The 14,725-nt window shown below is 42.2% G+C and overlaps 1 protein-coding gene across 1 annotated transcript in view; it reads right to left on the bottom strand.

Moving 5' to 3' along the window:
- ITPR1 (inositol 1,4,5-trisphosphate receptor type 1) overlaps positions 1-14,725 on the bottom strand; it is a 315,422-nt gene that overhangs the window by 29,150 nt on the left and 271,547 nt on the right. Inside the window, exons 52-57 of the mRNA XM_063115344.1 lie at positions 12,281-12,456; positions 8,028-8,192; positions 3,873-4,068; positions 2,422-2,514; positions 1,146-1,285; positions 525-690 (exon numbers count right to left, since the gene is read on the bottom strand). Of these exons, the coding sequence (XP_062971414.1) occupies positions 525-690; positions 1,146-1,285; positions 2,422-2,514; positions 3,873-4,068; positions 8,028-8,192; positions 12,281-12,456 (936 nt within the window). The remainder of the gene's footprint in view (positions 1-524; positions 691-1,145; positions 1,286-2,421; positions 2,515-3,872; positions 4,069-8,027; positions 8,193-12,280; positions 12,457-14,725) is intronic.

Here is a 14,725-nt window from a genome sequence, read left to right as displayed (position 1 = left end):
TTTCACAGATGAGGAAGAACGGTTCAATGAAGTTAAGTGGCTAAACCACGGTTACACATCTAGCAAGCAACAGAAGCTCAACCAGAAGGCCAACTCCCGAGCCCAAGCTCTGAACTTTCACCATATTCTAAGAGGAATATTTTATCACTGCAGATAGTAGTGAAGACACCCGTGAGCTGGAGTTGGATGAAGTATCTCCATTCTAGTTTACTTAGAATGGGACCAACGTTAAGCTCAGGTAATCCAACAACAAAAAGACCCTGAGATGCATTTGTTTTAAGTAATGTGTGGTCACATGTCTGACCCCCAAAACTGGCAACTGCTGCACAGAATTCATCGGCACTCCACGCACTTCCCAGCAGAATAAAGGCAAAGTAGAGCCGCACTTGCTGCAGAGGGCACAGAGTCAAGAGAACGCAGCCAGTGCCCCTCCCAAAGAACACCCAGGCACACCCCGTCACATCACGCCCTTGACATCTCCACGTGCCTATGCCATGCTGGGCAGGCTGGGCAGTGACACTCACCACAGATAAAGCATGTGGTCTTTAAGATCTCCTCCTTCTTCTGCTTCTCACTCCTCAGGTCAGCAAAGGTGTCAATGATAACCCCAAAAATCAGGTTAAGGACAATGATGATGACCATGAAGAAGAACAAGAGGTCATAAATCACTCTAGCGGCAAAGAGCGGTTCCTGCAAAAGAGAGGTATCTGAATCAGTGCGGTTCCCTTCCCACCCTTCGATCTGCAGAGCCTGGGGCACAGCTCAGGTTAGACTGATGCATACTTGGACAGAAATTAAACTTTAAAACCCACAACTACATCTCTTTTCACACCCTGCATCTAAATTGTGACTTCTTCAAGTCTTATGTCACACAACCAAGAGGGTTCTAGAACTGTGTTCAGGTAGGCCAGAACCAACCCTGAGGGAAACAATACTTAAGTCTACTGAAGGGAGAAATAAAGCTGCCCCCTGCACTCTGCTGTTTTCGCTGCTCTGCTTTGATAGGATCAACGGAGAGGAAGAAGCTTTGACTAGTGAGTCCCACCCAGCTGCTCATCGCTACCCGGCTCTGCCTCTGCCATCAGTTTACACTCAGCACCCACCCGGCCACCCCCTGCCCTTCCTTCCCCTCGGGATTAATTTACCTCCTTGGATGGCTTCCTGAGCACATCTCCAACTCCGCCCCCGCTTCGCAGCCCGTGACTCAGTACAGTGACAATGCACATCAGCAGCGTCTCACACGTGTGCTCTTTATCCTGCTCTGTTACTTCTGCAGGGCCCAGCTCTATGGCAAGTGATAACAGAGTTAAAACGTGAGGGGAAAAGAGATACTGTGATTTTGCAATTATGTCTCCTGACAGGCACAAGAAAAAACAAAATGAAGGAATAAAGAGTGAAACACTTTCTTTCCAAAGCTAAAGTCATCTGGAGCAATTCTGTCTTCATCCCTAACCCCTGCTAACTTCCCAAGCCATTCCAGTGGTGCCCTCCCTCTATTACATCTAAAACATTCCCTGTCCTTGTCAGATTTTAAACTCTAGTCCCAGCTGTGAAGAATCATTTGACATCAGATAAATTGCTTAACCACTCCCAGTCACAAGCATCTTGTCTCTCAGCTGAGGGTACTGCCACAGACCCAGGTTCCTCATGGGGGATGTCTGCTGTGAGGACTAAATTCAGCACCATTTTACAGCAGGTCCGCTGGATAAACTGCTTTACACTGGAAGCTGCTCATTCTTACTGGTTATGGAGCCAGAGCCATGCCTTGCTGCACATCTTGTGCTTCCCCAGCTGCAGTGAGAATGGTCTTGCTAAAACGCAGATCTCATCTGATCACTCCCCTTTCAACAATTTCCAACCATCCTGTGGATGAAGTTTAACCTCCTTAGCCTGACATATAAGACCCTTCACAATCTGGCCCTTTGCTTCTATCTCTGATTTCATCTCCTGTTACTCTCTTTCCTCATAATCATTATCTCCCCAAACTTGCTGTATTTTACCTTTAAGCCTTTAGATATGCTCTTCCCTCTATCTAGGATACCTACCCCACCTCCTTGATGATACCCTTATCCTAATATTAGTCTGGGTGCCTATCTTCTACATTCCATCCTTATTCCCAGCATTTCTCTATAAAATCATCTATTTATCTGCCTGCCTCTCCCACTAGATTATTGTCTCAGAGTACAATAGTGGAAAACTGTGGGCACTTAATAAAAGTTGGCTGAATCAAATCTGATATTTTCTTCACATGTAGCCCTCTTTTCCCTTTATCTCCCTCCTCTCTCCCAGCCTTTCCCCTTTGCTACTGGCCTGACTTCTCAGCAGTAAATTTGCTCTAATCCACTTCCAGCATCACCTGCATCATTTAAGCCTCTTGAGGAGTCTGGTATTAACGTGGAGCTTAAGGCTATGAAGTCCTACCCTGTTTGGGTGCAGGTGAGGAACAGTTCTCTCCAGTCTCCACCCTACACACATCAGAGTACAGGAACTCGCTTGCCAAACTCTCACTGGTTTCTGGGAGAGAGAAGAAAATTTTATGATGAACAATCTAGCAGCATATGGTTAAAATGTTTGAAGTTCCCAATTCACGGCTGATTAAACAATTCTTTACATAAATAACACCCTACAATCCTGTACATAAATTCAAAGCAGAGATGCAATTTACACTTTCATTTGATGATCTGGATGGGAAAAAAGCCAAAAATGTCAATTCCTGTAGGCTTACTAGAAATATCGCACTTAAATAGCACCTCTCCAGCTTTAAAGACAAACAGCTGAAACTCTTAGACAAATACTACTGAACGTACAGACTCTAGCAAGATTTATACCAAGTCTGCATGAGAAGCATCAGCGGGCATTAATGGAAATCAGAGGTCCAGACCAGTTTAGTTCAGAACCCTAAGATGATTGGTAGTAAATGCCACTTAGTTGTTAACGTGGAGGCTGGAGTTACATGCCAGGAATACAGCATTGGGGAGGGAGAAAACAAAGGCTGCCTGGCTCATTTAATCACAACAATTCCAGTTTATTCCTTGACTCAGGGTGCCTGGCTACTTGATGAAAAACCACTAACATTTCACTAAGTAGTGCCAACTATTTTAATTGACAGAAAAGAGCACCTGAATATCACTCAAATGTATGATCATTTTTTTTCATTCTCAAAATTATAAATCTGTTCTTGCTGTATATGAAAAATAACAAACTCATTGTAAAACCTGCATATAATTTTTAAAAAGTCCCAGAGATAGCCACTGCTAGCAGTTTAGGGGTATATTAATCCATATTTTAAAAGACATATATGGACTTTTTAACTTTTAAAAAATATACATGTGATTGTACCACAGTTATTTTGCCACTTTCCACTATATCATGTGGCTATTTTCCCATTGATGTACCCTGCGTGCAGAATGCTCCACCCCATTGATATACAATAATCTGAGACATCCTCTTACATTTAGATTGCTTCCAATGTCACACTGAGTGAACACTCTCCCATATACATCTGTTTTTACATGCGCAGTCAGATTTTTTTCTTTAAACTCCTAGAAGTAGATTTACTAAGTCAAGGGGACGTATATTCCTATGCTTTCAATATATGTGGCCAAATTGCTTTATGAAAAAGTTGTCCTAATTTAAAATATGACTTTAGTAGATAAATTTAATATCAGATATGGTCACTTACCCTTAGTTTCCCATATATCACACTGCCCTTTGAATAAAGTGAGAACTAAGAATTTTAAGAATTCAAAATTCACACTATGTGTTAGGGAGACACAAAAGGAAGATATCTACACTGCTAAAGTTATTATTTTCTTTAGTTCAGTTATAATCAGGAAATATCCTTTTAACATTAAAAAAGATCCCAAACCCACCTGGAAGAGCTGTTTCATTGGGCAACCTATCTACTTCCAAGATAAAATCATCCTTGAAGAAAAGATAGCCCACTATCGAGAACAGGTAAACCAGAATCAAGGCCAGAACCGCTGTCAAGATGATGGACCGTCCATTGCGAGTGACACTTTTAATGACATTAAGCAGAGTCTCTTCTCTGTACACTAAATCAAAAAGCTTTAAAAACAAACAAAAAGAAGATGTCAGGACAATCTGAAGAAGCCTCTATGTTAGATGTGCATCAATATCCCATAATGAAAACGTGGCAGGTCTGCCTCCTGACTCTGCTTTTAATTTGTTGCAAGATGTTGGTCGAGACATCTAATCTCTCTGGACCTGTTTCCTCATCTGTAAAAGAAGTGGACTGAACTAGCGGATCTCTGAGTCCCTTCCCATTTAGAATTTTACATCTGAGGTCATTTTTTGGTCAATTAGCTTTTCTGCTTCCCTAACACTAATCTGTGTCCTGAGACTAGTTCTGTGAATGGCACTGGGTAAATGAGGATACTTAACAGGAAGCAAGGAAGAGGCATTTAGTCAATACAAGAGTACAAAAGGCTAAGTACTGCTGTTACGTTGGTTAAATATTTTCCAGCAGCTCAATACAAAGCAGCAAGTAAGAGCAACTTCAGACATTAGCCTTGTCTTCTGTGGTAAGAAACGATACTTGTTTTCTGTAGTAGGCGCCATAGAGATTATGTAGCCCCCAAAATAACTGAAATGACAAGTGATTTTTTTTCTCTTCTCACTCATCTATAATTTCTGATTTTAAAATAAACATGTATTATTTACATAAAGAAAAAGCTTTCTTCTAATTAGAAAATTACACATGTTCAAAAGGGAAAGCTTGGAAACCAGAGAAAAGCACAAAGGGGAAAAAAAAACCCCACTAGTAATTCCACTATCTACAGACATACACTCAACAAGTTATTTCCTCTTAGTCTTTCAAAACTGTAATTTATACATACACATTTTTTACAAAAATATCATACCATAATACTGGCATATAGCCAGCCTCTTTCACCAAGCAATCATCAACATTCCCATGTCAAAAATGATCACCTAGCACAGGCTGCGTATCCTCTATCCAAAATGCTTGGGACCAGAAGTGTTTCAGATTTTGGAATTATTCGGATTTTGAAATGTTTGCAAAATACATACTGGTTGAGCATCCTAAATCTGAAAATCCAAAATACAAAAAGCTTCCATGAGCATTTCCTTTGAACTTAATGTCAGTGCTCAAAATATTTCAGAATTTGGAGGATTTCAGCCTTTCAGATTAGGGATGCTCAAACTCTATTTCACTGTATAGAAAAAACAATTAACATAACCAGTATCTTTTTTTTAAGAAAAAACAGTCAAGATTTTTTCAATTATATATCATTATAAATAATGCTGTGATGAATACCTCTGTACATGTGTTTATACATACCTTTCCAGTTATTTCTTTTTGGTGAATTTCCAGAAATGAAAATTTTGGGTCAAATGTTATCATAGAAACATGTTGCCTTACTGTCTTCCAGAAAGGCTATATCAGTTTACACTCACAAGTAGTAAAGAAGGACGCCCATTTTACCCCACTCTCACTAGTACTGGGTACGATCATTCTTCTTAATCTTTCCTAACATCACAAGTAAAACACAAGATCATGGCGTTGTTTCAATTAGCCTGTCTGTTTAGCAGTAAGGATCAACATTTTTCCACCACTGACCATCTGGATTTCTCCTTTTGTTAACTGCCTCCTTATGAACTTTGCACATTTTCATCTTCAGGTGTTAATATTTTTCTAAAGAGACAACTTTAATGCGGGCTCAAAACCAGGTCCAGCCAGTCTTTGGGAGGCCCAGCACTTCAATCAGACCACCAGATCATCCTCCTTCCCTGTGGTCTGCTGGCATGCAGGCAGCTCTCACAACCCAGTAAGATATGGGTTTCCGCTGCAGAGGTCTCTCTCCTTTTACAAGCAGCCCAATTTCTTTTGGTTGCAGGCTTTCCTTATTTGTGGAATAACTTGAACAGTTTCAGTATTTTGTCTGTGGTTCTCACCAGACACATTGAATACTGCTTTAGACACCAGAAGCGATATACCACTTGAGGCCACAGACAGGTCAAGGTCCAGATGGCTTAGAAACCCCCAGAAGCACACGTGAGAGGCAGCCAGTCACAATCTAGGTTGATCCTACTATGTTTTTCTAAAAGTGAACTGAGCTTAGGTAATGGCATCAGAAACTCGGAGTTACTCTTTCCTTTCCGTGATAGGTCACAGATTTGAAAGCACACATGCAAACTACAATGTGAAAAACTGGTTTCCCTGAAGCAGGGACTTTTTCACATGCTCAGATGAAAGGCAGTGTAGACTTGGAAATCAACAGAGTTGAGTTGTTACCCTGCCTCTGCCACTTACTGACTGTGTGACTCTGGGCAAGTTACCTAACCTCACCCGTCTCAGTTTCCTTAGCTGTAACTTGAAGACATCTACCTCAAAGGTGACTGTGAGAGATCGCAGGGCGAGAGCACACAGCAAGCACTCGATAAATGGTAGTAACTACCATTGTCTAGACTGTGAGGCCTGGGAGGGAAGGGGCTGTGTTTGTCTCACCGTTATATCCCCTGCATCTAGCATTGGCACAGGCTGGCACTGCAGATGACTAAAGGAAGATTCAAATAAATGGGAAAGGAAATAAAGCCAGCTGGAGACAGACTAGGAAAAGTCACACTCTGCCAGGGAGAGACAGCATTGTATGAAAAGGAATCTCCTGTCCCTTGGGAGAGACCCTCAGTAAGGATAAGAGAGACCATTAACTGAATCCTGTCTGCCTTCCAAGGGAGGACAGGTATTTGTTGGATTGACAGAAATGGGTCTCCCTGACTTACAAATGGAACCCCATCCAGGGACATTATTGCATGAGACAAAAAGGCTCAGAAATAGACACAGGGCTCTAAAGATTTCTGATACAAAATGACCAAAATAGGCCACATAATGGCAATCGCAAGTATCTCCTGAAACCTCTTTACCTAAAACCTCAAAGTATAGCCAGACCTATTTTAAAATGATGGAAAATAATCCGTTCCCTTTAGCCTGCCAACATCCACCACTAATGCAATGGGCTAATCATGGCGATCTGAACGGTGACTTCTTTATGGTGTTTTGGATGGGAGAGAGAATATAGGATGACAATGGTAATAATAATAGCTAGCACTCATGTGGCAGTGCTATTCTGAGACCTGTGAGGGAGATACACTGTTCTCATTCTGTAGCTGGGGACACTGAGGCACATAGCAGTTAAGTAACCAGCCCAGAAACCATATGGATAGCAATCTTTCCTTGTTCTGCCTTGTGCAAGTTCATTCCTCTTTTTAAGTCAACACTTAGGCCTTGATCATTTTTTATCCTCACAAACATTTTAATATTTCTAGTCTCTTCACGTTTTTGTTTGCAGAAAGGTCAACTTTATGCTGCCTGTCATTTTATGTAGGTACAAGGAAATGATTTCTTATCTGCAGCTCTATAGGTCTAGATTCCCTCTAACTACAGGAGAGTAAGCAGTTATTTGATCTGCAATTAAAAAACCTGCTCGGGAGGAAGGTGATGGATACAACTTATTTTATAGACCATCAAGACATTAATCCCTTGACTCATACTGGAACAAAATAACCTTCTGAAAAGGTCTCTTGGACCAAGAAATCTATTGAGCTCATTATCGTGAATGTTGGAGCTTTGAAAATAGCTCCTACTGTCATGGTCACTACATGTTTTTCATTGAGAAATGGATCCCATGAGGACTGTTAGATGATAGTCTCAAAAACACTCCCCTTTGTAAGTGCTGGCTGAGTCAAACAAATCACAGAAATCAAAGGTGCATGTAGAGGAAATATCTCCTGGGCCGGACTGGAGGCAGCTACCATTATTGAAAAGTAACCAATCTGGTGGCTGTGGCACATGGAGTGATTGTGCCCCTCCTGTTTCCTGTACAACTTTCCTCTCAGGTCACCAAAGGCTGTGCACAGTCAGGTGTCCACTTTGTTGGACCAGGCACACCAATCACCATTAAAAGGAAGGGTCTGCGATGAGAGAGAGGATAGGGAACACTGTCCTAGTTTTCCACGGGCAAAATATTTTGACACCAGGTACTCACCAGCAAACTGTAGAAGAATTCATGGACAAAGAGCCCCATGGCACAGATCAGCAGATATAACAGATGATACAGGAACTCTACATCCAGAACCATGGCACGGTATCCTCTCGTGAATGTTCCACAGTTGCCCACAAAGCTCATTAGAAAGATGATTTTATTACAGACCTGAGAACGGTGACAGGAACAGTCAGATGGCACCGACTATGCCAAACTCTTGATGACAGCTAAGGGAGATTCTCACGCAAATATGTTCTCAGTAACTGTGCCCAACAGAAGCTTCCTTTTGCACCAAGTGCCTATCAAACCCACCAAGAACCATTTTGAGGATCTAAGTCATTTCATTACTTTGCTTTTCAGGCATATTACAAATTACATGGTAGTCAAGTAACTTCATGTGCAACAGTAATCAAGTAGCATTTTGATATGGCAAAAACAAAATTAACACATACTGAGATTATGATTTTCAAAATGAGATATGAATCATTTCTAACATTCTTATATGAGTTAGTCAAACACAGAAGTCACCTCAATCCAAGAACCCTATGATCAGAATGATTAAAAGCATTTTCTGAATTTGTTACATTCTAGGCACTATAGGGCTGCAATTTAATGAGAAGTGGGCAGTTCTTTCATGGCTCCTCAGTTCACAGGGAAACTGAGAATTTTCTTTGAAATAAAAACAGTAAGGGACTTCAGGATGATTTCTATTCCTCTGCCTTCTTTTCTGGGAACAACTTCTCATTTTCCTTTGGGGATCCATCCCATTCTGAGTTCCAGTCCTTGAGATCTGAGTGGGGCTCAATCCTGGCCAGTCACAATGTTGTGTTCCCCTGGCTATGACAGTCAGTTCAGGGATAGGCACATGACCACATGGAGCCAATGATATCCACTGAGCTCTGCCCTGGCATTGCAGCAAAAGACAATTTTGTTCTTTCCCACTGACCTGGAACCCAAGACGGTATAAGCTCTGGAGCTGCCATACCACCGACCCTGAGAGCAGCACCAGAACAGAGGACGAAGAACTAAAAGATGGAAAAGAGGAATGGGCCCCCATGTCACCGTCTGAGCCCCTGCATTCAGCTAAGCTTGAAGTTAGGCTCTTGATTTCTCCTTTGCTTAGGCTAGCGTGGATTAGGTTTTCTGACACCTACAACTGACAGGGTCTAACTTATCTACAGTGTAATAATACAATAAGTCTTCAAAAAGCTCATGGAAGGATTCATGTCATCTTTAATTTCCACGAACCTTCTGAAGTATCCTCCTGTAAGTCTCACCTTTAATAGAAATGCCATGCCTCGAAGTCGCTCTCTAGCAACACGTTGATAGAAAAACACGAATCTGGAGAAGGCTGGGGAGAAAGCTTGCTGGCGGCACTTGGTAAAACCATCTTCTGCTACCCTACCTCCCTTGGCCACAGGTGCCGGGGAGATTCCGCCAGTTAATCTGGTAGGTCAGTGTAAGTGAGCTTCTCGGCAATCAGATAAACAAGAAAACCAACACGCACAGAGAAGTTCTGGCTTTCTCAGACAGGCTCAACATTCTCTCTGCCAGCTTTGTCCAACAGGCCAAATTTTGTTAGTGCAGGCTCTTTCATAGGGTGGGGAAGTATCATAGACTCTGGATGACCCACGATGATGGAGTTTCGGGGAGGGGGAGTGGGAGGTGGGAACGGAAGACCACGCTCTGGTTGACAGGACCTCAGACACACCAGGCTCCTGCCATCTTAACAATACAGAAATCCACTTCACTTGAGTCCACTCTGCCCTTAACTCTGCCCTTGTTGTCGCCGATGCTTCGCCAGCACATGTCCCCTATTCGTGGGTGTAGCCTGCGGCCCCCACTTCCTACTGACTCTTTCTCATCAGTCTCAGGTCTGGCTCCCAGCCCCACCTCTCCACAGAAGCGGCTCGCGTCAAGTCTCCCAGGGATTCTGCCAGGGCACACCCAGGAGTCCTCCCGTCTGCTCTTGGCATCCATCCCGGCTCCTGGCAGCAGGAGCAGGCTCACCCCATCCTTCTCACCACTCTCCCAGCACCGGGCCTCCACGACACTGCCCTGTCCTCCTCCGGCTCACAGATCACCAACATCCCTTCTCTGTCTCTGTCCGCAGCTGCTCCTCCTGCTCCCACATGCTCCATGTGGCTGTTTCCTTTTCTTTTTTTTTTTTTTTTTAATTCTCTCTAAATAATTAGCTATTGTGACTGTTTGGGTTTTTTCCCCCCAGCTTGTGTTGTTATAAATGGTACTTAATCGTCTAATTTGAGTCTGTCCCCCAACTGATCTATGTTGAAGAAGTGATGATCGTGAAATGATTAAAGTCCAGAGAAAAAAGAACTACACAGTCCATAGAAGATGACCTCTGAAATACTGAGTTTTTTCTATGTATATTTCTTTTGTATTTCCTTCATAAACAGCTTTCTCTAGATACGGGTGATACCTACATTCTTCTCCCCAACAACTGATATCTCTTTGTCATTCTGGTCATGCATTTCCAAACGCTAAAGCTAACATTATTAGCATGTCCTGTCACCTCAAGCCCCACAAGTCAACAATTGAAGTGTATGTTCCCTCTGACAACTAGATCTTTGCAGGACCTCATTTTAGTTGGCTGCATTCTTCTCCCAGTCAGTGACTGAAGAGCTGGAGTTACATCAACCTCCTTTATCACTCAATCAAGACAGTAACACATTCTTTGCCTGAAGAAAAGGGCCCAGACCACGTTGCTCCCAGGTGTAAGGCTCTGACTCTGTGCCTGCTACAGGTAATATTTTCTTCCATCTCTGACATCTGTGCCTTCTTCTTCCTTCTACGCTACGACCAAGACTCAGGCTTGTCACACCTCATCAAAAGCACGGCTAGAGCCCCTAAATGGTCTCCCTGCCTCCAGTCCTGTACACTTGAATCCACATAACACACCACTAGTGAATGGATAGTTTTCAAGAATACTTCTTTGTACACATCATTTCTTAGCTCAAAAACACTTCAGGCACTTCCCCACTACTGGGAACAGAGTTTCCCAAAACATGTTCTATACAACACTAATCCTGAGTGATATTTGATTAAAGTCTCCGGGAAATCCTGCAGTAAAAAAAGCCTTTGATTTTGTTTAATCCAGCATTTCCCATATTGATTTGACCATGGAACCTTTTTTCACCTAATATTTATGAACTTGGGACATGCCTTGGAAATGCTGACCTGGAGGATGAAATCTAATTGCTTTATCCTAAAATTCAGAGTCCCAGGTGACTTGTACAGGATCGGTTACCACCATATCGCTACATAACCAAAAATGAGGTAAAACTCAACTCTTTATCATCTCTTGATAATATCCTGGGCTTTCCCACTACTCTACTTTGGTCTATGGGGCCTATAAAAAATGAAATGCTCTTCTCAATCCCTGATTTCTGGCTAGATCCTTTTGCTCTTTAAGATATAACTTCAACCTCCCTTCTAAACTTAACAGCTTGGCATGGTCTCTTCTCCTCTAAGGTCCTTGCTGCCTTTGCTATTTGAATATTCACTTTGGAACATTTACTATTGCACTGAATTACTATATTAACCATATTTTGCAATATCTCTTCCATTTTTGTACAGGGACCTCAGCTTCCTTACAAGATTAGGGCAGAAACCTCTGGAAGATATTTTCAGATCACCACAGTGCCTCACATGTCCAAATTTTCTCCCTCCTTTTGCCGGGAAACCTTTCCAATTTAAGGTTTTATATCAGCTGTATCTGCTTCTAAGAATTTTCCTATAGATACAGTTGGCTTCTGTCTTTCAACTGTAGTGAAACAGCATTTACAAATGTCACCATTGACTTTTAAATAACTGTCCCTGACTCTCTTCTTACCTCTCACCTGCCCCACCTCTGATTAAAGAGTCCCTTTTAACTCCCCCTCTTTTCTATGTGGCGCTCGCCAGAAGTGGATGCTGTGACTTATTGGCCAAAATCTCCTGTCCCAACAAACCTTTGACCAGATTGGCAAAACTAACTTAAATCTCAACTATCACTCTTTCTGCCTAACTCCTGAGAGGGATATTCTCCAGAAATGAGACTCAGCCCAAAAGATACATTAAGAGACTCACCAGGGAGATGTCCACCTGCAGCAATCTTTTGCTCCTGCTATTTTAACAGTTGATCAAAACAGTATTTTTCTGGACAGAAAGCGAAGGCCAAGATTCTGGGGACCAGAATGGAAGGCTTCCTATTAACCCACAAACAAAAAAGTGGCTCTGTAGATATTCATACTTACATTGAAGGCACCCAGAAGAAATAACGTAGGTTGTAACCCAACCGAAAATATCAATCGGAGTATTGTGGAAGCAATTAAGGCCCGGATGCCATGGGGCTTGGGGAGAGCAATGACGATGGCCAGGGAGATGAGCATGGCGGTCCACAGCAGTCCTGACCAGTGTGGCTCTAGTGTTCCTGGAATGACAAACGGGGCTCTTGCGAGTCAGTGCTTTCACTGAGTGTAGGGACAGACCAAAACACGTTTAAATGACATGTTTTTCCAATCACCTCTCTGGGCTCATGTGTCCTAACTCTCACCTCAAATTCTCTGCCCCGGGCATAACCCGTCCCATCAGTGTTTTCTGATCTCAATCCCTCATGCATGCTCCTTCTGCCTGGGAAACTCTCCTCTTCCTGAAATTCATCTTAAGTCATAGCTTAGATTCTGCCTCTTCTGGGAAATCTCACAAACACATACCAGGTGTTCTCTCCTCCATGTCCTCTGCACCTTTTGGTCATCCCTACAGGATTCTATTTTCTAATGATCAGTTTACTTGTATCTCTCTCTCTCTCTCTCTCTCTCAGCAGACTCTAAATTCCCTGAGTGAAGTACCTGGCGCCTCGCAGGCACCCACCAATGCTTGTTCAATAAATAAAACTCACACGTGTGTCACGCTTCACTCTTAGGGAAGGCAAACTAAAAGCCCAAAGTTAATTTCTATTAGAAGTATGCAAAGGAAAATCACAGGTCACCTGCCTGGATCAGATTTCTTCAAGGGAATGAGGAAGGCAACTTCTGTATCATGAGCATCACCCTACGACTGGATTATCCTTGCAGTCAGAGAGCTTATACCAGTTTTTGTCATCTCCTGCTACTGCAAGTTCTATTTAGAGTGTCCCATGAGATGGCTTGGTTATGTAACATGAGCCAACATGGCTAAAAATACAGCTCTGTAAAACACTCATTTAAAAAAAAAATCCCTGTTTCAAATGCTGTCACATTTTGAGAGTCCTTCAGATGTAAACAAGCAGCACTATATGATTAAGGCCACTTATATAAAGGAGTCTCACTTCCTCAGAACTGCTGGTTGTAGCAGCACCCAGGAAGAGACCAGCTTTGCAGGTTACGACTCTTCCACGAGCTGCTGACTGCCCTGGTGCATTTAGTCCATGCCAGCCGAGATGCATTTGCTTTCTGAAAACTGTTCCCCCAAACCCAGCCACTTAGCCCTTCCCTTTTGATTAGAAAAGCTGATTAGAAATGGGCACAAAGAGGCAGAGCTTTTCAGAAATTCACGAGGTGGATATTGAGGCCTGAGTCACTTTGTGCCCATTTAACAATTGATAGACATCCTATTAAGCCCTTTACGTGGACTGTCATTTATTTAACCATCTCGACTACCCAATGAGGTTTGTACCGTTTTCTTCATTTTACTCTAAAGGAAACTGAGTCTCAGGTTACATATCTTGCCCCAGGGGGACACAGCAGATGGCTGGAGACTATATGCCTCTGAAGTCCACAGTCCTTAACCACCGTTTAAAAAATCCACCCATTTTAAGTGTACAATTTGGTAAATTCTGGCAGTTTATATAGTTGTGTAACCACCACATGTAACTGTCACCACAATCAAGATACAGAACATTTTTTATCACCCTAAAAAGTTTTCCTGTGTCCCTTTGGGGTTGATGCCTTTCCCTGTGCCTGCCTACCCCAGGCTACCACTGATCTGCTTTGTCACTATAGTTCTGTATCTTCTAAAATTTCATAAAAATGGAAAAAACAATCATATTAGTCTTTTATGTTTGACTTCTTTCACTGAGCAAGTTTAGAAGATTCACCCAGGTTATTGTATCAATATTTTGTTGCTTTTATTGCTAAGTAGCTAGTACTCTGCAGCACTGAGTTACCACACTTTATCTGCTCAACAATTAAAGAACATTTGGGTTCTTTCCAGTTTGGAGCTATTACGAATAAGGCTAATAAAAAGTACAAATCTTGGGGCAGATGTATGTTTTCATTTCTTTTGGACAAATATGTGGAAGTAGATTGCTGGATCTAAGTATGTGTTTAACTTTATAAGACACTACCACACTGTTTTCTAAAGTGACTGTACCATTTTGCCCACCTACCAGCAGTATATGAGAGTTCCACTTGCTCCACATTATCACCAGTACTTGGTACTGTCAGTCTTTTTAATTTTAGCCATTCTAATAGGTTTCTAGGGGTACTTAATTGTGGTTTTAATTTGCATTTCCCCAACAACTAGTGAGGCTGAACATCTTTCCATGTGCTTACTGGCTGTATGTATACCTTCTTTTGTAAAGCGTCCGATGAAATATTTGCCCATTGTTTTACTTGGGTTGCATTTCTATTATTGAGTTGTGTTACGTTTTCTGAATATAAGCCTTTTATCAGATATATGTTTTGTAAATATTCTCTCCCAGTCAGATATATGTACTTTAA

Source organism: Cynocephalus volans, chromosome 11, assembly GCF_027409185.1.
Source record: "Cynocephalus volans isolate mCynVol1 chromosome 11, mCynVol1.pri, whole genome shotgun sequence".
NCBI lineage: Eukaryota > Metazoa > Chordata > Mammalia > Dermoptera > Cynocephalidae > Cynocephalus > Cynocephalus volans.
The sequence above is the reverse complement of the archived record's forward strand: the minus strand, read 5'-3'. Positions and strand labels throughout refer to the sequence as shown.